The following is a 25,194-nucleotide window of genomic DNA, read 5'->3' as shown; positions in this document are numbered from 1 at the left end:
GGTTTTGTATTTTGACCACTAAACCAGCTCTTGTGGTTCTCTCCTGCATCTTTAGCATATTAAGGAAGGAAGGAAGGATTGTTACCGAATAACACACAAAGCAAAGAGAGGCAAGGATTTTGTAAGTTTTACATAAAACTGCTCTGATTGGGAAGATGTATGTTGAAAACCTAAGGAGTGACTTTGGCCTTGAGCAGCAGTTCAGAGAGACAGCATATGAGGGCCTCATGATTCCCTGCTGCCCGTGCACGCCTCAGGTCCCCCTGCTGTCCCCACAGTCCAGCTGCACGGTTGGGCGGCCACGGGAAGGAGCCAGGGCATCTTGCCAAGGGCCAATGAAACTGTCCCAAGTAGCATCCTCGAAACCATGGGTGGAGCGGACGCGCACAAGTCTGGGAGGTGGACTCTGCAAACGTGGAGTGTGGAGGCCGGGGGTGGGGGCAGCTGGGAGCAGCCGCGGAGCCCACAGCTCACCTGCGCACGTCACTCCCAGATTTCTGATGCTCCACATGGAAATAGGATTAGCACCGACAGAGGGGATCATTGTGAACATCCCGCACCTAACAGGAAATGAGAAATTTTTTGAAAAGTAAATACATGGGATCAGCAAGCATGGATCTGTGACAGCTGAAGATTCAGGTTTATAGCTATAGCCAGAGGACGATGGACTCTGCCAGTCTGGCTCTCCTGGCCGCCGCTGGGCCTGCAGGCAGCCTTCTTTGGGGCTTTGCTCCGAACGGACTTGGGTGGTCAAAGCATCAGGCAGCCATCACTCTGTCCTGAATCACTTTGGATGAATCCAAGCGTGGTTCAAGGTCGTGGGCGTGCCTGGGGGCGCAGCCCTAGTTGCCTGCGTTGCTGGCCTGGTCTGGCAGCCATTTAACGAATACCTATTTCCTACTCAGTGTGAAGCGTCTCTGTTCCATGTTTATTATTTCCTTCCTCATTTGGGTCCTGTTAGAGAGGACATGGCCTACGGTGGCGTGGGGGCTGTTTCAGAAGCTCTCTGCCAGCCTCAGCTGTGACACAGGCAGGCTGCGGACCTGGCATGCCCCTGTCCCTGTGTCCCCTGGGGCCCAGTCTCCCCTATCGCCTGCCGGGCAGCTCTGTAAGTACCGAGGGTTCCAGGTCACTAGCAGTTACTGATCTCACTTGGTGGTAGTCTGGTGTTAATGTTAGGACGGAGCCGTGTTTTCAGTGCTAATGTGCTGTTTGGAAATCTGCAAAAATCAGTAGCAGGGAGAGATTTCGGCTGCTGTGTTCCCATAGCTCCCTGCTCTGCTGCTCGGTCAGGGCAAGCTCCCAGGCTCTGTTGAGGTTTCCGCCCCTCCCGAGACATGGGGGCTTCCCTGCTGGGGCTGTGCTGGAGCCCAGAGGCCATGTTCAGCCACGCCAGGACCATCACATCAGGATGACCAGACCTAGCCCTGTGTCTTCCTGTTCCCTGCTTGTCCCCAGTTTGCGCGTGTGGGCAAGCTCACCAGTAGTCTCCCGCGTCTCCACTGATGGGCTCAGGGTCCTGAGTAGTAAAACCACGGAGTCTGGCTTAGAAACGGGCCCTGCCCACACACTGCTGTGTGACCCGTGGTAGTCACTGAACCTCCCTGTCTATAAAACGGGTGCTCCAGCCGCCTGCGCCCCACGGTGCTTGTGCAGGTGGGTGAGTGGGTGTGAGTGAGGCCTCAGGACGGTGGCTGGCGCGTCCTGTGTGCAGCACGAGTGCTGACCTCTGCCCGCCTCTTCTTGCTCCGTCTTCCAGGTACTCTGCCCTGCGTTTGCTCATGTCGTCCCGACAGCCTCTGAGGTGAGCAGGGCAGGATGGTTTTCGCTGTTTTAGGAGGAGGGAGTTGAGGTTTGGCTTGGTTCCCAAACTTTCCCAGGTTGAACGGTGGGTAACTCACTGACCTGGGGCTGAATCCCAAGCCTTCCATCCTGGCAACCCTAACTGTAGAACAGGGGAGGGACTCACCAGTGGGCACGGTAGACCCTCCCCTCTGCAGCTCCTGTCCAGCATCGAGCGGCGCGGCCTGGGGACCCAACAGGGACTGTGCCCGAGGGTGAGGAACCCCTGGCAGAGCTGCCACCCGGGGGGAGGGGAGACCCCCTAGAGGGGCCTTGCTGAAGCTGGGCTTGCTGGTAGCCTGTCGGGGCGTGCACTGTGGCATTGACAGGGAGCAGCCCACCATCCGCCCCTCTCAGGGACCTGGATCTTGCTTCGGTGGGGGCTGCCGTGAGGCAGTGCAGATGCTTGTCTCAAGCCAGTCAGAGCCTCATCGGAGACACCACTGCCCTGGGCAGATCCTGGTGGGGCGTGCGGGGTGGGAAACCTGAAAATACTCCTGTCGGCGGCTAAGCTAACCGAAGGGGGCGGAGCTAGACCAGGGTCTGCTGGAGCGTTGACAGTGCCTTGTGAACCAAGAGGAGGGAGTCTTTGAAGGACCAGAAATATGGCTTAGAGATAATTTAGTACTCAGTCGTAGAAGGGGAGCCCTGGATTATTGAAGCAAGCATGCATCTAAGCGCAGTCAGATCTGCCTGCGGATGGAGTGCAGTGAGGCGTGAGGACGAACGGCCCTTTACTGGAGCGCCAACCCATGCTGGTGGGGTGGCCGCTCGCAGAGCCGGCTCCTCCTGAGAGGTCACTGTAAATGAAACATAGTGAATGACCTTATGCATTCTATTTCTGTTAGCTAAAATTCCAGAGTAATATGAAAAGCTCTTAGAAATAGCTGGAAAGTGATCTGTGATTTCTGTGTTTCTGGACTTCTGAGGTTCACCCTTTCTGCTTCCAAAAAACAAGTGACCTCCGTTGTGCCCATGCGGGCGACCAGGACTCAGCTTGCCTGGGCACACCTCGTGGGCGAGAAGGATGGAGTAGCAGCTACCACCCGCGTGGCCGGGCCGGGGTTCAGGACGACTCTGCTCTCCACCCTGACATGGGCTCTGGCCACCTTGTTTTTGTTTGGTTTGGTTTTTGTGTGATGGTTTTAATGAGTCTAAGATCCGTCTTTCGGTGACAAGTTTGCGGAGGATACTGGTTACATTTCAGGTACAGACGGCAGCTGTGTCCGTGTGGGTGCTCAGAGCCAGCGCCGTGTCCGCAGTCGGCTTGAGCCCCGGGAGTGAGTCCTTCAGGACGGCACAGACTCTCAAGGAGGGTTATTGGCTGAGACACTGTTTCGTGCCGCCTGTTTATCCTTCAAATACCCAGGTGTTCCACTGAAACTCTGAAGATAAGTGGTAGCTTGCTTTTGTTTTGTTTTTTTAATTAAGGGATTTTGGGGAAAACCCAATGTTATGATAATATCAGGAAAAAATTACACAGATAGCATCTTGCTATGAAACAATGGAAACAGTGACAGAAGAGAACATGCAGGTGGGTTGGGACATTGGATTGGCGCCGCGTAGCAGCCTCCCTGCTGACCAATGGGCCCTGCCGGTTGTGCTGGGATAGCGGAGCCCCACGGCGGTCAGTCTCGGGGAAACGATGTGTTAATACAGGCGCTGTCGTTCAGACACGCACCCGTGAATTCAGGCCCCACACTTCTCCTGTGTGACTTCTGTGCGTCCAGGGATCGGGACTCGGGGAACTTCAGAGGGTTCTGTCCTCACCAACCTGTTGTCTGGAAAGCGCAGCAGTCTGTATGGAAGGACCCCAGTCCCGTGTCATTCACGTGCAGCAGTCGAGAAGCAGCCCCCGTGGGCCAACGAGAGCTGCAGGGAGCTGCGGTAGGAGGCAGGCGCTTGCATGGGCTCGGTCAGGGAGACAGGGCCGCCCAGGCAGGGAGTGTGTGGGCAGAGGTCCCAAATCATGAAGGGGCACGGCGTAACCAGACCTACGGAGAGCCTGCGGAGGCACATGGTCGAGGGGGCCGTGTGCCCCAGGCATGGCCGTGCTCCTTGGGGGCAGTGGACATCCCCACCAAGGATTTGCTTTTAGAAGGCAAGTGGCCTGACTGTGTGCTTGGAAAGGAAGGCTCTGCCAGATAGGACAGACTTGGAGAGAGGCAGGTCTGGAGGCCTGAGGACCCTTGGGGGCATCTGACCCTGGATGAAGGCAGGGGCGGGACAGCCACATGTGAGCAACATGCCACAGGTACACTAAGCCTGGCCTGGGGACCCCCTGGAGGAAGGGCACGTGAGAGGGGGAGCAGAGCGATGGATGGGCTTGAGGTGGTGGTCTGGTGGTCTGGTGGTCTGGTACCTTAATCCCCGCGGATGCCAGGGATTAAGGTAGGGAGCCCAGAGGGGTGGGCCCGCGTGGAGCAAGACAAGGAATAGCACTGCAGGGTTGTGCTCGAAGGTGCTGCCCAGGGCGAGCATGCAGTGTGAGAGAAAGGAGGCTGAAGTTTGAGGGAGGAGGCTGGACCAGGGAGAGAGGTGAGAGACAGCAGGCTGAACAGTCTGAGGGAGGAGGCAGGGGACGAGAGCTAAGTGAAGGCAGGGCGGGGATTGGCCCTTGGGAGAGCGAGGGGCTGTGTGGGTTGCTGGAGACCTGGCTGGTGGTGGGAGCCTCAGAGCACTTGGCCATGGAGACCTGGCGACCCTCCACAGTCTAGGAACAGCAGTGACATGTTGGAATGGCTTGAAAAGGAGAGGTTCATGACATCATCTGTGCAGAGGGCCATCAGCATGCACACACGCCCGCCTGTGCGGGGTGCTGTGCTGTTCCTCACACTGGTCCTCCAGCCAAGGGAGAGGAGGGGCACTCGGCCAGTCAGCCACCCACCCCACTCTTCTGCCCGGTCACTATTTGACGTTTGTTTGCTCCTTTCCCCTTAGTCTTTGCCATTGGAGGACCCCTTGCAGTCCGAAACCAGGTGCCTGGCAGGTGCATCACTGCTTCTCCATCCCCTCGTCTCCAAGGAGCCGTCCTGAGAAGGGAAACCTCTTTTTACTACTTTTCATGCCGTTACAAACCTTGAGAGACACATACATTGGCCAGTGACAAAGTAAATCTTTCCTTCAGCTTCTGCTCGCAGACAGCGCGCCTGGTTTTTCACACCAGACAGACAGCTCGGCCCTGGGGAGGGTCAGCTGTCCACCCAGGAGAGCCTGCTTATAGAGAGTGTCAGCTGTGTCTCAGGGCACTGCATGAGCTGTGTCTGCGCTGGCTGGTTTGGAGCTGCGGGAAGTCGTCTGCCGTGGGACCTGGGTGCTGTAGCAAAAGCGCTTGCTTTACCGCTGCACTCCATCCTGGCAGAACTGAAGTTTTTGAAATCCTAAACAGTACAGAAACTCCAGTATTCCAATAGAACAGCTCTTTTTGAAGAACTGGACTTGGCAAACTCTAGTAGGAAGTCTGAATGGTTCATCTTTTGTCCATACACAGATATTTATTGAGTGCCAGCTATGTGCCAGGCATTGCGTGTACCCAAGGTGGCCATAGTGACCAGGGAAATCACGATCCCTGCCTTCATGGGACTTTAGTCAGGGCAGGGGAAGGTGGAGGGAAGGCCGACAGATGGGTGATGAGCAGATGGAGTCAGGGGTCATCGGTGCTGTAGTTGGGGAGCCAGACATGCTATGGGAGAATTTGGCAGGGGGTACCTAACTCAGTTTCTGGGGCCACCAGAGAGTGAGTTCTGGAGAAGGGACAAGTTAACCTGGTATTTGAAGAAGGAAGAGGAAATTTCCAGGCAAGACTTGGAATTGGGGATAGAGGACAAGTAGGAAGAGGGCCTGACAGAGGGCTAGAAGGTAGGTAGTTGGAGCAGAGATTCTCAGAGGCTGTAGACACAAGGTTTTGTAGGGACTCATGGGCCATTCTAAAGGGCTTGCAGTGGGTCAGTGGGAAGCCATCAGAGGGTTTTCAGCAAGTGAGACATCTTGAGTGTTGAGGAATGGATTTGGATAGAGCAAAATAAGACTGGTGGGTTGCTTGGGAAGTTTTAGTAATCTAAGAATTAGATGAGGGTGGTGGTGGTGGTGGTGAGGATGGTAGAGATGAGGGTGGTGGTGGTGGTGGTGAGGATGATAATGGTGGTAGTCATGGTGAGGATGACGGTGATGAAGATGGTAAGGATGGTAGAGATGAGGGTGGTGGTATCTGCGCTGGTTTGGCCGAGGTGGTGTTAATGGAAATGCAAAGGGCTGTAGCAACAACAAGTGCTTTTTGAGGTGTGGGAGCGTAAAGTCCCTGAACTGTCAGGGCCCAGAGCTTTCCCTACAGGGCTACCATTGAGGACAGATATCCCTTGAGCAGACCTGACCTTCCTCTCTGCCCAGCATTTCCCCGAAAGTTCTTCCTTCCTACTTGGGAAAGGCAGAGAGTGAAACATTTTCAAGTCCCCAGATCAGGGGCAAAACTGGCCCAAATTCTAATGTTACATTCATTCCTCCTGGATGGTCCTGAGAAAATCTCTGAGGCATTTCCTTGCTCGAATCTGAGCTGGAGATGTCATCCATTGCTGAGGAAGGATGGAAGGGTGGAAATGAGATCGTTGGCCCAACTGGGCGAGGTGACAGTGGTCTTCACTCGACACCCCGGGGAGAGAGAAGGCAGCGTGGCTGCTGCCGAGGCCTCCTAGCTATGGGGTCTGCCGGAGAGAAGACCTTCGAGCACCGCCCCCCGCTCCCCGTACTCTGGGCGCACTGGAGGCGTCCTCTGTGACCTCGCCCGACCGTGAGGGGCCACTGCGCTGTCCGGCCCCCGGAATCTGTCCTTGCAGGGGGAGGAGCCTGAGGAGAAGTACAGCTGCCCCGGGGACGCAGAAGCTGACTGCAGCCGCCCTGCTCTGGGCGCAGCAGGTTGCCAGGTGTCATCGAGGGGCCAGTGGCCATGGTGAGGACAGGAGACTCAGGGCCGCGCTTTCCTTCATCCAGCCAAGGGGCAGTCTTGCAGCCTCTTGCACAAGTTCCACACACGTGCCTGACCACATCTTGAGGTTTGGCCTTGGAGCCGGAATGCCGGGCACCACAGGCCGTGTTTGAGAGACTGCTGTGTCTTTGCTTATTCCACTAAAACAGTCACGGGTCCCCCAAGGGGCTCAGTGCTTCCTCTGCCGCTTGCGTCCCTCAGACCATGGAGCCGGGATCCAGGCATTGTAGTTTCAAAACCAAACCGAGCATGGCGTGGTGACATTTAATTTAGTGCTTCTCATTTCAGAGCCCTTAAAAATATTAATTAGTTCCCATAAAACCCCAGGAGGCATATTATTCATATCTGTAGCGCCTTTCATGCTAGTCCATAATGGTCCTTTTTGTGCAGTAGGTGGGAAAGTGAGGCTGAATCATTTTTTTTGCAGCCCCACCGGAGAAGACCTTGGTGGAGCCAAGGTCAGCAATAATGAATCTCTGATTTTATGGATGTCTCTGAGGAATGTCAACCCCATGGTCTTGCATGTGATTTGGGAGAACAATACTCCCCTTTAGGACTAATCTCAGGGGGAGGTGGACCGACCTTCCCTGGAGCTGGGACTTTGCAAACCCCAGTTCATTTGCCGCATGAAGGAGGGCAAGCTGAGAACAGCTATGCGCAAGCAGCGGGAGTGAGGCGTGGGCAACAGTGGGAGGCACTTGTCATGTTCCCTCAAAAGGTGCCCAGCGGCCTGGGACCATGAAGTGAGTGCAGGCCCCACAGGGTGGACGGCCTACTGCTCCTGGGAGATGGTGTGGCCTGTTCATATTTTAGGGTGCCTCGCCTCTGAGCAGCTCTTCACCACTGTATGTTGGGGTTTCTGTACCTGAGGAGCAAGAAAGCCACTGTAGAAGGATTCATGAAATTAGGAGGCTCCCTGGTATCTGGGGTTTAGTTTGGGGCCTTCTCTTTTAACTCACTTTCTGATTTCATGGTGTGCTTTGTGCGGTGTGGTTTTGGAGGACGTGTGTCCAAGTCATCTCGAGAAGATGTTCCCTCTCTGCCCCAGAAATGGATTTTCATTTATCAGCCACCCTCATCTCGTTTCACGGGGTTAACCAAAATTCAGCTGTTTAGAGCATTAGGACTCTGTGCCCTGGCTCTGTCTTACTCAGAGCACAGATTCGTGGTTTATCAGTGACGAGTCAGGAGTGCTGGCCTGTGTTGTTCCCTTCAGTGTTTACCCTGTGGGATTCCAGAGGAACAGGTAAGTGCCCGCCACCTAGACCCAGCGATGTCTGTGGGCACACTTCCTAATACTGTGCTGAGATTCACTCGTGTCACTTCAGCATCAGATAGGATTCATCCTTTTCCTCGTCTCCTTACTGAGTGTTGTCATCTGTCACTCGGAAGCTGCTTGCTGGTGGCTGAGCACGTCGTGAAGCCGTGGGAAGGGTGTGAAAATGGAGCCGGTGCCGAGGGGCACACCTGAACTGTTAACCGGGTCTGCCTTCGTAGGACTCAGCGCTGTCGGTGGGACTGACACGGCCACACGGGGACACAGCGAACGCTGTGTGTCGGCCAGAGAAGGAAAAGATGGTCCGTCCTGCGGGTCTGGGGAGGAGCCGTGCACCAGAGCTGGTGCCTCCGCAACACGTGCGCTGAGCCCCCACTTTGACCCGGACCATCTCCCTGCGGGTCAGCCCTTCAGAGCCCCCATGTGGGGGACCCGCAGCTCTGTCGGCGTCAGATGAACGCACGCTGCCTTGCCGTGAAAATGAACTTGACGCCTCACATACACGTGCGCGTTCTCGCGAGCCTCTGGTGTGGCACCCTTATTTTGGGAGCAGTGTTCTGGCCCATTTGGAGGAGACTTGGGGAGGGAAGACCACGTCCTCTAACCGCTTATTGTTCATGTGTGTTAATGCTGTTGATGTTCGTAAGTTAGTTTTAGGTCCTGCTCATTCCCTGAATTCCTTCCATTCATCAGCGAGAGTCCAGGCAGGAGCCCGGTGGGGGCTCATCAGGGCCAGCATGGCGAGGAAGACAGGGCAGGCAGCCTCCTTCCTCTGTCTGGTACTTTCTGTCTGTGCTGCTCTTGCTGCACTGGCCTGCAGCTTCCTGCATTTAAGCAAAGTATCTCTTCCATGTTCCAGAGGGTCTTTTTCAGAAGGCTTCAGTGTTTCCAAGAAACTCTTGTCATCACAGTGGTTGGACCTCTGGCTCATTGTGGCTGTGCGGCAAGCTTCACTTACCCATCTCACGTGATCTTCTCGTAGTTCCCTAGGAATATTGGTTGGATGGATGAAGTTCCACAGCCCCCTCTGAAGGACTCATTATCCCAGGTTTACAGGTGGAGAAACTCTCGGGGTCACTTGTCCAGGGTCACACAGCCTTTCAATGCAAACTCAGAGTGAGGAAGGGGGCATGTATCCCCATATTCCCCTGAATCCACGGTGAGTTTCTTCATCTCTTCTCCCGCAACAGGCCCGGTACAAGCAGAGCCTCGACCCAACTGTGGACGAAGTGAAGAAGCTGTGCACGTCCTTACGCCGAAATGCCAAGGAGGAGCGGGTCCTCTTCCACTACAACGGCCACGGGGTGCCCAGGCCTACCGTGAATGGGGAGATCTGGGTCTTCAACAAGGTAGGAGCACTGTCAGAGGTTCGTGTGAACCCAGTCCGTTTCTCTTGCTGCCCCAAACTGTGTAAGTGTTGGTGGTCGGCCGCGGTCCCGTTTGCCCACGGCTCCATTGCTGGTCACTCCGCTTCCACAGACCCAGACGCAGTGAGGTTGGACCAGCGCCATGGGCCGGCCGTGTGGCAGGGCGTTGTGGGATCATCTCTGTCTCAGCCATGAGCCCTGGGACAGGAATGGGGAGCGTGGCCGGGGAGCGACCGTCTGGAGGCCACGGCGTGGTGCCCGCGGTGTGGTGCCCAAGACGTGCCCTTGTGCTTCTGCTGCGTGGGTCACATGGTAACCAGGTTTCTCAGTTCAGTTAGAGTGTTCTTTTAAGAATCAGCAGATTTTGGGGCACCTGGGTGGCTCAGACGGTCAAGCGTCTGCCTTCAGCTCAGGTCATGATCTCAGGGTCCTGGGATCGAGCCCCGCATCGGGCTCCCTGCTGGGCGGGGAGCCCGCTTCTCCCTCTCCCTCTGCCTGCTTCTTCCCCTGCTTGTACACTCTCTCTCTTTCTGTCAAAAATAAATAAAATCTTCAACAAAAAAAAGAATTAGCGGTTTCCTTAGGGAAGAAAATGGTGCACAGATTCCAAGGAGCTCACACCAGGCCACCTGCAGATGCAGCCTCGGCCCTCCCCAGGGTCCCACTGCCGGCCTCCTGCAGCTCCTTAACCAGAGACGGTGGTGGAAGTGAGAGGTCGGCGACCCCTCCCGCCATCTTCCTGGCCTGGAGTGGCGAGTTCCGCCCCACCCTGTGGTGCCGGCATGCGGGTCCCTCGGAGCCACGGCCACGCGCTCTCCTCATACACTGGGTGGAAGGCAGTACCTGGAGGTGTGCAGTGTTTGGTGCCACATGGCCGCCGGCCAGGGGACAAAATGCACCTTTGGAGCCCCTGTGCCCCTCCCGTGGCGCAGTCTCCCTCCTCCCCGCCAAGGTCACTGGCACAGCGGATTTCGAGTTTATCATGACCTTGCGTTCCTTTACAGCATCCCCACATTTGTGTGGCTGTCCAGGTGTTTTGGGGTTTGGGTGTTTCTGGTTGACAAGATTGGGATCTTCTGTGCCTGCTTCTCCCGCTCCATGTTACACTCTGAAGATCCATCCCTGCAAGGGTGCCTGGTGCCCTTCCCTCAGCCCCACTACCGGTGTGGGGACATCTTAGGACCTGCTTGGTGCCTTCAGTGCAGGCAGATGTCTGAGTGGTTCCCGTTGTTTTCCTAGACTGCCCACCTTCCTCCCCAGCACTGTAGTCAGGACTTGATTTTTCTGTGCAGTGTTGGGGGTAATATGGGTCTCCCCGGGGCTGTGACATTGAGCACCTTCTGATTCGTTGTTGACCGTGGAGTCTTCCCCTTCTTGAAGTGCATGCTCCTCTCCATTTTTCACTTGGGTTAGTGTGTCATCTTCTTATTGATTTGAAAGAATTCTTCATATTCTGGACAGCAACCCTTTATCATTTTTACGAATTGCGAGTGTCGTCTCTGAATTTATAGCTTGGATTGTTGGTTTGTTTCTGCTCTCTTAATGGTGTCCCCTCGTGGACAGCAGTTCTTTATTTTCACGTGGTCATCTTGGTCAGCCATTCTTTATGGTGTGGACATTTTGTATCTTCTTTAAGAAGTCTTACCTCATGCCAGGGTTGCAAAAGTATTCCACTGTATGTTCTTCCAAGAGGGTTGTATCTTTATCCTTAAATTTAGGTCTTTAATCTACCTGAAACAGATTTTATACATACTGTTAGGTAGGGGTTCATACTCTGTTTTTTTGTCCCCCCTTCAATGGATACCTACCTATTCCATTACTATTTAATGCCAACTTTGAACAAAATCAGATTTCCACAATGTGTGGGCACATTTCTGAGTGCTCTGTCCCATGGGTCTGCCTCTGGGCCAGGAAACTATTTTCATGAGTGTAGGTTTCCAGTGATTCTTGGTATTTAGGGAAGCAGAGTCCCCCTTTTGTTCTTCAGTTCTTCTTGGCTGTTCTTGGCCCTTAGATCTTCCTTTAAGCTAGTGAACCAACTTGTCAATCAGTTGAGTAATGGTGGGGGAGACTCAGCATCTTTACAATGATGAGTCTACCAAACTATACTCTCTTTAAGTATCAGTAGTATTTCATAATTTCACAACAGTTTGCATCATTTGTTAGATATATTCTTGGGTGCTTTATATTTTTGGTGTTATAAATGTTTACTATAAAATTATATTTTGTAAGTTTTTACCGAGGTGTATGGAAAGGTGGTTGATTTTTGTACATTTATTTTATGTTTATCAATTTTGCTGTTCTCTTATTGTTCCTTATAACTTATCTGTACACACTTTTTTTGTTTTAATAGACTCTTTGGTAGGTATAAAACAGCAAATTGTTCAAGAAGTTGAACATCGGTTCTATAGTGTCATTTACTGAGGGCTCATACTCACATTTTCCTGCCTACATCAAAATTGTGTTCCCATAAGCAGTCTTTGTTTGTTGGCTTTGTTTGGATCCAGGATCCAGTCCAGGTTCATGCACTGCACTTGTTCATCATCCTTTTTGGTGTCCGTGAATGTAGATCAGTCTCTGCCTTTTTTTCTTTATTTTTTAAAGTGAAATTATCTTATCTTTTTGTAGTGAGTTACACATCAGTCTTTTTATTAATTTTTATTTAAATTTTTTTTTTTAAAGATTTTTATTTATTTATTTGACAGAGAGAGACACAGCGAGAGCAGGAACACAAGCAGGGGGAGTGGGAGAGGGAGAAGCAGGCTTCCTGCCGAGCAGGGAGCCCGATGTGGGACTCGATCCCAGGACCCTGGGATCATGACCTGAGCCGAAGGCAGACGCTTAACGACTGAGCCACCCAGGCGCCCTAAATTTTTTTTTTTAACTTTAGAGAGCGAGTGAGCATGTGTGCATGGCGGGTGGGGGTGGGGCAGAGGGAGCGGAGCCAGACATGGGGCATGATCGCACGAACCGTGAAATCATGACCTGAGCCACAACCAAGAGCCGGACACATTAACCGATTGTGCCACCCAGGCACCCCTTATTTTTTTAATTTTTATTTAAAGATTTTATTTATTTATTTTAGAGAGAGCGCAAGTGGAGGGTAGGGACAGAGGGGAAGGGAGAGGAAGAGGGAAAGATTCCCAAGCAGACTCTGGGCTAAGCACAGAGCCTGACACGGGGCTCGATCTCACGACCCTGATGAGATCATGACCTCAGCCGAAATCAAGAGTTGGACGTTTAACTGACTAAGCCACCCAAGTGCTCCTAAGCATCGGTCTTTTAAAAAATTATTATTACTAATAGACTTTAGGTTTTGGAGCAGTTTTAGTTTTGTAGGAACATTGGGAAGTACCGAGCGTTCCCATGCACTCTGTCCCTCCCCTGTCCTCGCTGGGGCGTGGGCGTGGACGCTTGCTGAAGTTCATGATCCCTACTGACACGGTGTCGTTAGCTCCATGGGGACCCACTCTTGTGCTGCACACTCTGGGTCTTGCCAGATGCATGGTGTCATGCGTCCACCATTACCGTGTCATACAGGACAGTTTGCCTCCAACCGCCGCCCCCCCTCAACAGCAGCCACAGACACTCACGGTCTCTACCGTCCCACCGTTCCTAGAGTGCCAGTCAGCTGGGATCATAGTCTGTGGTATTCTCAGATTGGCTTTCTCCAGCTAGGAATACGCATTTAAGGTTCCCGCATGTGTTTTTGTGTCTTGATGGCTCACTTTTTTGTACCACTGAGTAACATTTCATTGTCTGGATGGACCCCTATTGAAGGACATCTCGGTTGCTTCCAGGTTTTTTTGGCTATTGTGAATGCAGGTTTTTGGGTAGATATGAGGTTTTTACTAATTTGAGTACATACCTAGGAGTACATTGCTAGATCAGATGGTGTGTTTAGCTTTCTGAGCATCTGCCAAACTGTCCACCAAAGGGGCTGCGTCAGTTCGCCTTCCCAGCAGCAGTGGACGAGAGTTCCCAGGGCCCCCATCCTAGTGCTAAGCATTTGTTGTTGCCAGTGTTGTGGAGTTTAGCTCTTCTAATTAGGTGCACAGTGGTGTCTCACTGTTGTTTGAATTTGCAATTCCTTAATAACATATGATGTGGAGTGTCTTTTCATCTGCTTATTGGCCATCTGTATACTTTCTTTCGTGGGGTGTCCATATCTTTGCCCACTATTTTTTTTCAGTAGGGTGCGCGCTCAGCATGAAGTCCAATGTGGGGCCTAAACTCACGACCCCAAGATCAAGACCTGACCTGAGATCGAGAGTCAGGTGCTCAGCCAATGAGCCACCCTGATGCCTCTGTTTTGCCCACTTTTAAATAGGGTTGTTTTCTTATTCACTTTTTAGGATTCTTTTTATATTTTGGATGCAAGTCCCTTATCAGATTTGTATTCTATAAATCCTTCCTCCCAGTCTGTGACTTGTGTTTTCATTCACTCAACAGTGCGCATCGACTTTTTGATGAATCCAGACCAATTATTCTCTAGAATGTCCCACATTCCAAATTAATTTGTTTTGTCTTAAGTTTATATCAGACTGGACTGAAAGCAAGACCAAACTTCATGCCATCTACAGGGATGCACTGTAAATACAAAGAAAAAGGTTGGACACGAAAGATGTATCGTGCAAATACTAGTTGTAAGAGAGCTAGGGTGACCCTGTTACTAATCAGAAAAAGGACTTGAGACACGAGTGTTACCAGAGGTGAAGATGGACAATTCACGATGACACGTGGTCGGGTAAACCGCCCTGGACGTGTATATGCCTGATGGGAGAGTTCAGACTACACAGAGCAAGAGTGCTAGAACCAGAGAGAAAGCAGCAAATCCACAGTCCTAGTTGGAGCTTTGAAGAACCATCTATCAGTAATTAGTAAGTTAAAACTCAAGTTAAAATTACAGATAAAATTGAAAATTAAAAACTTTCTCACAAAGAAAACTCCAGACATGGTATGTTTTTTTTGGTTAAAAAGAACTCAGTTACTACTATAAAAGACTGAACGATACTGCCAGCCGCTCTGCACAGTGAACATAAACCTCTGTCCAGTCACTGCAGAACGTGCACACTCTCCAGCACAGGCGGTGCATCCCCGAGATGGGCCACGTGCGGGTCACTTACGTGTCTCCCTCGGGTCTGGAGGGTCAGCATCATACAGAGTATATTCTCTGACCACAGACTTTGGAATTGTAGCATATCTGGAAAATCCTCAAATACTTGGAAATTGAATAACACATATGTCCAGAAAGGTATCACAAAGGGAAGTAAAGATTATTCAGACTAAACAGTGAGAATAGCACTTGCCAAAATTTGCAGGATGCAGTTAATGCAGTGCTTGCTTGGAGAAGTGTACCCTGAAATCTTTATATAGAAAGGCAGGAAGGTTTGAAATTACAATCTCAGTTTCTACCTTAAGAAACTAGAAAATGATGGGCCCACTAAGCTCAAAGCAAGGAGAACAAGAGAAGTAACAAAGAGCACAAATCAGTAAAATAGAGGACAGGCAGTAGAGAGCTGACCGCTAACATTTTTTTTTCTAAACGGACAAGTCTCTAGCTGGATAGATCAAGAGGAAAAGAGAAGACAGGACCCACATTTGGAAATGAAAGAGCGGACATCACCACATATCCTGCAGACATAGAAAAGATGAGGACAGATTAATATTTTATACCAATAAATTTAACAACTTAAATTAGATGGGAAATGCCTTGAAACATACAGCTTACCCAAAGTGACCCAGAGTGAAATAGAAAACCTGAGTAGCCCTGTGTCAATCAGAGACTTTGAATTCATAGTTAAAAGTCTTACAGCTTGACTCATGGATGAGTGGATATTTTTCCTTAAAAATTATTTTACCAGCAAACTGTTCCCTGATCAGTATATGTAAACTGTTAAATCCTAAAGGGAAAAAAGTCATTTGGGAGTGTTCTTTGTAAAGCATGAGGCGTGCAGGTGGCCAGAACTGAGGATCGAGTGTCCCAAGTCTCTACTGCACCCTCATCCGCCCACACCAGGGACTCTCAGGGTCTTGGAACTTAAGAGAAATGCAGGTGATTCGACCCCGCCCACGATGACAGAAGCCCCAGAGGGGCCCAGAGGTCTGTTTCACTGCCCACCCCGCCCCCTGCCATGCTGATGCAAGTGGGTTTGAGAACTTCTGCTCTATAAATCCGGTTCTCTAATAGGATAAGACATCTGAGAAATCAGTTAAGGTTTTATCTCTTAGCATGAGGGGGATCATATTTTTTTTGAACTTTGAAGCTCTTGTAAAGAAATAGTCCCAAGTTTTCAGCACTTCTCCTGAAGAAATAGGATCTTTACTGATGGTCTTCCTTCAACTCTTACAGACAAACACCAAGTCCTAGAAATCCTCAGAAAATAAAAGTCAAGTTTACAATAATTAACAGCTTTTTTTGGACCCTGCTGCACTCTCAATATGGATAGAGTAACAATTATAACAAATGATAAATAGGATCTGGCACAAATGTTGCTCTTTAAAATTACAAGTGTATGTTTTTTAAAATTGCATTTAAAAACCTCTATGATGCATCTTTCAACAAGATCAATAATGAACTGTATACTAAAGCAGAATGAGAACAAGAATGTCACTATTGGATAGAGAATGCAGTTTTCAAAACCAGTAAATTCTATTATTTAAATAATATTTATTTAGAATTACTGATGGAGTAAACGCTTATTTAACTATAATAAAGGAAAAACAGAGGAAGGGTCCACAAAGCCAGTGAGCCTTCAGCCTTGTGGATTTTGAGGGACCGAGAGTTTGCCTGGGGCTCCCCCTCCAGAGTCGTTGACAGCTGCACTTGGTCCAGGAGCCTGGCTCTTCCACACCTCACATATCTGGGCCATCACCTCCCACTAGTGGGTGATGTGTTTGGAGAACACCCTTTGGAAAGAAGATGCATCTTCTGCTGCCCCCTCTCCTCAGAGAACGGCTGCAGGCAAACCCCTTTGCAGGGCAGGGGACTCAGGGTGACGTGTGAGCTCAGAAGGAAGCTCACCGCCCTGGGCGGCTCTCCAGGAAAGCCCTCAGGAGGGGGCTGCGTGACTGTGGCTGAGACTTCCGACTCACACTTGGACATTTTTGGGCGAAGATGCCCTCAGAGTCTTCTCAGAAATGGGGAGGTGCTTCTTGTGAGGTGCACTGCTTCCCCTGGGAACCCAGGGCTGCTCTCCCCGCCTCCTGTCCTGGCCCCGTGCTTGACTCAGCCCCGGAGGACAGTCTGACGAAGCAAGGGGACCTTTCTTTTTCACGTTTAATATAACCTGACAGATGAATTGGATTGTAATGAATAAATTATCTAAAACCCATTTCCGTTTCTTTGTTCGAAATGAAAACATGGCCTTTAGTATGTTTTTCAAGAGAAAGGAGAGATGCTTTGATGAGGAATTCTCTGAATGTGTAGCCGCTTTGGTGGGGGAGAAGCCAGACGTCTGCCCGGAGGGCCCTGGGGTGTGCGACGGCCTCCCGCACAGAGGGGCCTGCCCTCGTCCGGCCTGTACAGCCAGTTCCACTGAGGTGACGTGGGACGGGAGAAACAGCTGTGCTTTGGCCGCTGGTTCTGTTCTCTGCTCCTGCCTCTGTAGGCCCGGCCTGAAGCCTGACAAACTGCCCAGGGTCTTTCTGAGAAGGGAAATGAGATCTACGTGCTCATGTTCTAATAAGAATTCATTCTCAAAGGTCATTTTCCTCAGTGCGGTTTAATAGAGTTGATTTTGTTTTTCCCAGTGGGTATGGACTTCCCACATCTGCAGTCTCACTAACCCGAGCGCACACAGCTACGGTTTCAGATCAGATCGCCTCTCCTCAAAGGTAGAGGTTCTCACTGGGACAGGATCCCCCTCAGGACACATTGGCAATGTCCAGAAACCTTGTTGATCCACAACTGGGCAGGGACACTGCCAAACATCATGCAGTGCCCGGGGGGGGGGGGGCACACTCAGTGATCGGCCCCAAACGCCCCCAGTGCCAGGCTGGGAAGGTGCAGGGAGGGTGCTGGGGAGTGGGCGCAGAAAGGGGCTCTCTTCCCCACTGTGCCCCGGAGACCTCTATCCACGTCCCACTCCGCCTGGTGGAGCGCTTGCCGAAGCCTTCCAGCTTACACGGGTAATGTATAATGCCTGTTTGTTCTAAAATATTGGAAGAATGTAGAAGTATATCATAGTCAACCTTGGAGATTACCCTTTTCCTCTTTCCTTTTAGTAGTTTGTGTGCCTTTTTATCTTTTTAGAAAGTACAAGTAATTTCTGTTATAAAAGATTCCAAGAGAACAGAAGTATTAAAGGAAACGGATAATACACCTTTGCCCCAAAATGCACACTGTTACCTCCCCAGCCCTTAGTAGTTCGATCCTTCTCCCTTCAGTACTGTTTCTATGACAGACACTTCCCGAGTTCCCATTGGGTGCAGAGCAGAGCCCAGTCGCGCATGCTTCACACACAGAGCCTTTTCCTTTTCTTCCCACAAAATGGTATGTTGTCTGTGCGATGTTCTAAGACTTGCACTTTTTAAATCATAATAAGCCTTTGATATCTTTCCATGTCAACCCATAGCAATGAGCCCAGTCTTTTTAGGGCTGCATGGTGTTCCATGATGTGGATGTATGGACATTCTTTTGCTTAATGGTCCTTCCCATTGGAAGTGCAAGGATCCAGGATAGGCTGTGATGGTCCACGAAAGTCGTTGGGGCTTGCTGTGGCCTCCTCGGGACATGGGGCCTAGGCCCCTTCCATCCGACACTCCCCTTCTGTCCCTCTGCTCTTGTCCTCTGCACGGTCAGAGATGTCTCAGCATGTCTACATTCCCACAGGGGAGAGAGAGAGGAAGAGGTGAGCAGGAGGGTAGCACTGATAATTTGGACACATCGCTTCTGATCATGTCCCATTGGCCAGAGTTTGGCTGCAAGATCAGACTGAGGTGCAGAGGAAGCTGGGAAATGTACTCAGCGGGACCTTGCATTGGGGAAGCAGAGGGAGGAAAGACAGATTAGACGAACTGTCTCCTCCATGGTGGCGTTTAGATAGCTGTCAGGATTTTACCAGCTAGAGTATCGTATATCCTTGTACACACATTTCTGCATGCAGATGCAAGTATTTCTGTAGGATGGACACCTAAGTCAAAGGGATGTACATTTTTTTTTTTAAGATTTTATTTATTTATTTGAGAGAGAGAGAATGAGAGAGAGCACATGAGAGGGGGGAGGGCCAGAGGGAGAAGCAGACTCCCTGCCGAGCAGGGAGCCCGATGCGGGACTCGATCCAGGGACTCCAGGATCATGACCTGAGCCGAAGGCAGTCGCTTAACCAACTGAGCCACCCAGGCACCCGGGATGTACATTTAAAATTTGTATGTACTACCAAATTGCCTTCTAAAAAAGCTTCCTGGGCCGTGTGGGGGCTCAAGTCGGTTGAGCGTCTGTCTGACTCATGATTTCGGCTCAGGTCATGATCTCAGGGTCATGACATCAAGCCCCATGTCGGGCTCCATGTTCAGCGCTCAGCAGGGAGTCAGCTTGAGATTCTCTCTCTCTCTCTCTCCCTCCCTCTGCCCCTCCCCCCACACATGCTCTCTTTCTAAAAAATAATAATAATAATAACAACAAAAAGCTTCCTTATTTACATACCTACCAACAATAAACTGGTGCCTTGTTGAACACATCCTGGTCTATTCATCTTTTTTTTTTTTTTTAAGATTTTATTTATTTTTTTGACAGAGAGAGACGTAGCGAGAGCAGGAACACAAGCAGGGGGAGTGGGAGAGGGAGAAGCAGGCTTCCAGCAGAGCAGGGAGCCCGATGTGGGACTCGACCCCAGGACCCTGGGACCATGACCTGGGCCGAAGGCAGACGCTTAACGACTGAGCCACCCAGGCGCCCTGGTCTATTCATCTTCTTTATTTCTTTCTACCTTGCTGGACGAAGACAGATACATAAATAGACAGATGGTTCTCATTGTAATCTGTGTTTCCATGATTCATCGAGAGCGTGAAACTCTTTTCATAATCCTTCATCATTCCTGCTTCTGAGAGTTGTGTGTTTGTATCCTTTGCCTATTTGTTTCTTATCATTGTTGGTCTGAGCAGAAACTCATACCCATGTACCCTCTAAAAATCCTGTCGCGTGTGTTGTACCCACTTTGTTCTTGAATTGCTTATCATTGGTGTGTTGTCAGAATTATGTAATTTTTGTGTTCCTATATTTCTCCTTAAGACTTCTGAGTTTTGTGAATAGGAGGGCTTTCTTGCACCAAAATAAATAAAAATCTTTAATTCTGTTTTTATATTTAGTTTTAAAATCTATCTTGATTTTTTTGTATGTAGAATTTCAGCAATATTGAATGGCTAGTAGATTTTATAGTGTCACTTACGGAATTATTGTTCTTCCTTCACTGAGTTAAAATGCCACCTTCATTATAATTATATATGTGGGTCTATTTCTGGATGTTCTTTTCTGTTGATTTGTTTTTCTTGCCCTCCCTAATACCATCCTGTAATTACCATGGATTTATAGTATATTTAATATCTGGTAGTGCAGGTCCCTACTCATTATTCTTTATTTAAAAATGGGTGCGTGGGGTTTTTTTCTTTCTTTTTTTTTTTTTTTTGTGCTATTCTTGTGTATTTCTCTTCTGCACTAACTTTAGAATCAGCTTGTCAAATTGCTGGTATTTGGACTGGGCTAGCGTTGACGCTATAGACTCCTTAGGTTAGGCTTGATGTATGTGGAAGCCTCCGGTGAGCAAGCTCAGGGACAGCATTTCCAAGCATTCTTGTTCGTAGCGCAGTGATGACCAGCCAGCCACAGAGGAGGCAGGTCAGCAAGGCGAAGCGGCCCAGCGTCAGCAGAGTGGGGTCCCTCTTGGCGTACAGATGTCCGCTCCCTCACGCACACATACCTGTGCTGTCTGGACGTGGCCTCATCCCATCTAGGTGGACTTAGATCTTGTCCTTTGCTGTGCGTTTCAGGAAAGCCTCTGCCAGCCACCTCCGTCACAGACTTTCCTAGGCCCTGCTGCGTACTCTTGTCTTCTGCCCTGTTTTCCTGGCGTGTTCTCACCGCCCTCATGGTAATACCGGAGGCGGTTACTGTGGATCAGCTGCTAGAAATGCAGTCCCCTTCACTGCGCGCGTGCAGAGCTGACTGATGCCAGCTTCGCCAGGGGAAGGGTACGTGAGGGGGGTGTTCCCTGCAGAAGGGTCGCTGCAGACTGTTGCCTCTGAGTGAGGATTGTCCTCGTTTCTCTAGTGAGGTGAGAACATCCTGCTCTGCGATTACCAGTCATCTCTTGAGTGTTTTCGAGTACTGAACAGGACAGTGTGTCCAGAAAAATATTGCACTTAGTGGATTCATGTTAATAAGTTTCTGTTCTGTGGTTTGAAAAAATCAGAGTGCCAAATCACTTGCATCCTTTAAGTGTGATTTCCAAGTCATCTGGAGGATTAAGTGCTTATGGGTATCTCTGAAATAGAAGGTACAATGGGGGAAAAAATGCAAATTTTAGCCTAGGCAGCTCCTCAGAGCATTTCCCTGGTAAGTGAGGTGCATGGTACATTCTAGAAGCACAGACAAGTCACAGAGGAAGATGGTGAGTAGGGAAAGGGGCACGTGTACGTCCTTTAAGTGTGTAAGAGGAGGCCGTGGTTTGGTTCCCAGGGGTGGGAGAGGAAGGTAAATGATGAAGCCCTGCTGGTAGGACACGTGGAGGGAAATCCCGCTGTGGGCAGGGGCCCATGTTTCCAGGAGACAGCCAGCTGCTGAACCCAGCGGCGACTGCTGAGGAGCTTCCGGGGCCGCCGTCCGGCACTCACAGGTCTGGGTACAGCGGCACGCGGGCACACCCCAGGGGCTTAGTTTGCTGTGATTGACCGCATGTACGAGCGGTGACTCAGCCCTCCGTGCCGCCTGGCCCACCGTGTCGTCCCTTCCTTGTCGTGCAGGGGCTGGTTGGCGGTCCTGTGCAGGAGGCGTAAGTCACGCGTGCACTGTGTTTTGTTTTCCAGAACTACACTCAGTACATCCCTCTGTCCATATATGACCTGCAGACGTGGATGGGCAGCCCGTCGATATTCGTCTACGACTGCTCCAACGCTGGCTTGATCGTCAAGTCCTTCAAACAGTTTGCCCTGCAGAGGGAGCAGGAACTGGAGGTGAGGCCCCCGCCCCAGGACTGCTGCTGAGTTTCCCGTTTCCTCCCAGCGGGGGGCGGGGGGGCGACTCCCTCAGCGTGCTCGGGGCGCCGTGGTGGATTCTGTGACAAGGAGCTGGAGAGGCACTCGGCACGAGCCTCGGGCTGCATTTTTACATCTCATTTTATTCTGTGTCATTTTTAGTCTAAACATTAATTAAGTGATAACATTAACAGAGTTGATTTGCACTCCAGTGGTCTCTGCCTTTGAGATAAATGTTAAAGTAAAGCAGACACATCGATTTTAGGAGAAACGGACCCATATCTGGGCATAGCCATCAATTCTGCATCTTTGTTATTGTCCCCATCGTGTGTGTGTGTGCTTGTGCGTGTGTGTGTGAAAAACACCCCACTGAGCTAAATACAGAAAACGAACTCACACATTTGCCATCAGTCACTTCTGTTTGAGGAGCTGGAGAGCCGGTGCCGCGTTCTGCTCACGAAGAGACATTTCACTCGGTTGTTTTAGTTAATATTTGATGTTTGAACCAAACAGTGAATTCTGAAGAGAAGTTGTAGAGGCATTTTCGGTTAAGACACCTCCATCCTGTGGTCTGCGCGAGAGCATGGGAATAAAATATTCTGCAGCCTCGAGGGGATGATGAATTCCGATTGGTGGCAGCGCAGGAAATTCTCAGTTCCGGAACAAAAATGGTCCTGAGTACATGTTTCCTCACGCCTTTTTGGGTCTATTCAATTTTAATGTATTGTTGTGCTTTTCATGTTTCATCAGAGGATGTGGATGAAATAATCAGCAATAAAATTTGGAATTCTATGTGGTAGAATTTAAAATTAACATGTCATGCAGTTCAATATTTTATATTTATAAATGAGGTCCCTGTGCAGAACATGGCATAAGAGTGACTGATAAATACAGTGCCCTTTATCCTTGGAAATGGGGCCCAGCTCCACGAGGCATGATTTTTGCATTCTGTAATAAGAGAAGGGGAAGACCACGTTTTGTATCATCGATTATTACCATGCTTTTAGGCTTTTCATCCACGTTTACCCAAGGGACAGGTTATCTAATGAGCACTAAAGACTCAGAGCACCTAGAGCTGATTTGCTTTTCCTCACATTCAAGTAATAAATACTGCAAAAAAGGTTTTTCTCTTTTACATTTAAAACATGTAAATGAAATGCCAAAGAATGCTGCCTGATTTTTATCCCAATTCATGAGCCTCAGGGTGGTAAAGGAAAAACAGTACATCTGCCTCCACAGAAAACAGCGAGGTGGACGTGGCCTCTCCCCTCGCGGCCTAAGGAAGGCGGGCGCTTCCGCAGGCATGGGCCTGAGCACCGACTTCCCCACACGCTGTGGGTCTGCCCTGTCACCACCTTGAGCTCTCTGTATGTCGCCAAGCCTTACTCAGCCTTGGAAACTGTTCATTTTGGTGAGCGTGCCAAAAAAGGTTTCAGTGCATCTTTTTTGGGGAGAAAATGTTTAATTGACTAATTCCTCATGGGGGAGAGCAAATGAGAAATACATTATCTGAAGTGGCAAATAGATGGCAGTACAAAGTTATACCATCTGTTTTATAATTAGCTCTGACTTTTATCTTCTTTCTTTTTTTTTAATTACAGTGTAGATAAGTCTTGTGTTTTGCCATCACACTTCCTATGATTGGCTATTGTTCAGTTGGTCTCTTGCATAAACAGTGGAAATTAAAATGATAAAATTGGCTCCCAGCTAATACCTTAATGTTTGTTTTAGTCATTTTAAGGTGTGCCGTACAAACAGAAATCCTGTGTAGCCTCTTAGCTTTATTCTTTTATGTAATTCTTACCCACTCTACAGTTGGTTACATTCTTTGTCAACTTACAGTACATTGTAACGGCTTTATTGGGTAGGTGATGACATGTGAGCTGAAAGAAGTTGGCAAGTGAAACGGTTTGTGCCAACATTTAAAGAGTAGAGGATGCAAGCGATGGCACAAAATGCATGAAGATGGTTACTCAGACCGGAGAGCCTCCAAGGTGTAAACATGAGCACAGGTGTGAGGGGCGTGCGTTTGGACGGGTGGCCGTTGGCGTTCACATTTTCTGCGGCACCTACTGCCTCTCCGCAGGACCGGGGGCACCCCCGAGGAGCGTTGCCGGTGCGGTAGAAGCTCCCTCCCCCCGAAAGCACAGCAAAAGTTACACTCGCAACTGGAACCGCATCGCGGAAAACACATTGTCTGTCACTCAGTCATCTGTACATTTTTCGTTGTGTCATGTTACTTTGTAATTTGAACGTTAGAGTCAGTCTTCAAATCTCTGTGCTTGCAATGTTCTTTTTAAAGTAAGTAGTTTTATTATTACCAAATTAGGATATGCCATGATTTTAGAGATCAGATAGCACAGAGGGCCAGTGATGGTTGGAGCAGGCCCCGGCCCCACGCGTCCCAGCCAGGGCTCCGCTCCCGAAGGGAACCTCTATTTCTGGTTCCTCTGCTGAGCATCTCTATAAATGCAGATAACATGCTTGTGCTGGTGCTTCTCAGTTCATAAATTTTGGGTTGTCCGTGAGCTTTCTGCTATCATACAAACCAAAACACCTGCCACCACGGATCACAGCGCGGTGGACGTGGCCTCTCCCCTCGTGGCCCAAGGAACGCAGACGCTTCCCCGGCGTGGGCCTGAGCGCCGACTTCCCCGCACGCAGTCAGTTCTGATTAAAGACGTGGAGAAGTTAAGTAGAGTTTTGGAGGTAAAGAGACCTGTTACAAGGTGGTTTTAAGTCCTGTTTGTTGTGTGTGTTGGTGAATTCTCCAGGGCAGTTGAAGGGGCTGGCCACTAACTACCCCTCCCGCCTCCCCACGGCCATTTAGTTGTACTTACTGGTTTTGGCCTCTGTGTACTTTGTAGCCTTTGCAAATCTAAATAATACCTTTCTGTGTATTTCTAGGTTTATCAGTAGTCAGTGACGTCTTTCAGTTTTTAGGGTTTGTACTCTGACTTCTGTGGCTGTCTTCTGTTCCCTGATTGAGTCCCCGTGCTTGGTGTGTTGGCTGATTCTAAAACGTGACAAACGTCACAACCATGTGAACATCACTCATCGCGTGGCTGAATCGGGTGCTTTGGTTTACCATTTTATAACAGTTTTTGTTTCTTTGATTTTCCTGGAGACTTCCTCTTTTCTTTTTAGATCTCTCACATTTCCTGGGATCGCATTGCATCTCAGAACATGTCCTCCCCGGAGTGTGTTCCTCACCAGCTCCCCGCTGCTCGTTCAGGTGGCTCTGGTGACGGTGCCTCCCAAAGCTGCCGTCCTGGGCTCTCCCTTCAGTGCCAGACCCCAGACCCCACCTCTGCCTCTTGCTTGGTTTTCTCCTTCCTTCTGCTGGGGCAGACCCTCAGGTCACAACCTAAGGAAGGGTGCGTGGGGTTAATCTTTCTCAGCCCTTTGCTGAGTGTCTGCATCTGAATGCTTCCAGCGGGAAGGGATGGAGCAGCTCACTGCCGGTTTCTAAACCCGGAGTGGTGTGTCTTTGTCAGGAAGGTCTGTGAGGCACGCCATGTGGTCATTCACTGTGCCCCCGG

At 50.1% G+C, this 25,194-nt stretch overlaps 1 protein-coding gene across 7 annotated transcripts in view; it reads left to right on the top strand.

The window, feature by feature from the left end:
* RPTOR (regulatory associated protein of MTOR complex 1) overlaps nucleotides 1-25,194 on the top strand; it is a 378,655-nt gene that overhangs the window by 120,253 nt on the left and 233,208 nt on the right. For all 7 annotated transcript variants that reach the window (XR_014140335.1, XM_081804304.1, XM_081804305.1 and 4 more), the window contains 2 exons: nucleotides 9,287-9,445; nucleotides 21,485-21,631. Coding sequence is in view for 6 of the 7 variants with exons in the window: in XM_081804304.1 (XP_081660430.1) it covers nucleotides 9,287-9,445; nucleotides 21,485-21,631 (306 nt within the window). In the remaining variant the exon portion in view is untranslated. The remainder of the gene's footprint in view (nucleotides 1-9,286; nucleotides 9,446-21,484; nucleotides 21,632-25,194) is intronic.

This window comes from Leptonychotes weddellii, chromosome 15 (assembly GCF_054177405.1).
Source record: "Leptonychotes weddellii isolate Sample4059 chromosome 15, ASM5417740v2, whole genome shotgun sequence".
In the NCBI taxonomy this organism is placed as follows: domain Eukaryota; kingdom Metazoa; phylum Chordata; class Mammalia; order Carnivora; family Phocidae; genus Leptonychotes; species Leptonychotes weddellii.
This window is presented reverse-complemented; position numbering and strand designations above follow the sequence as displayed.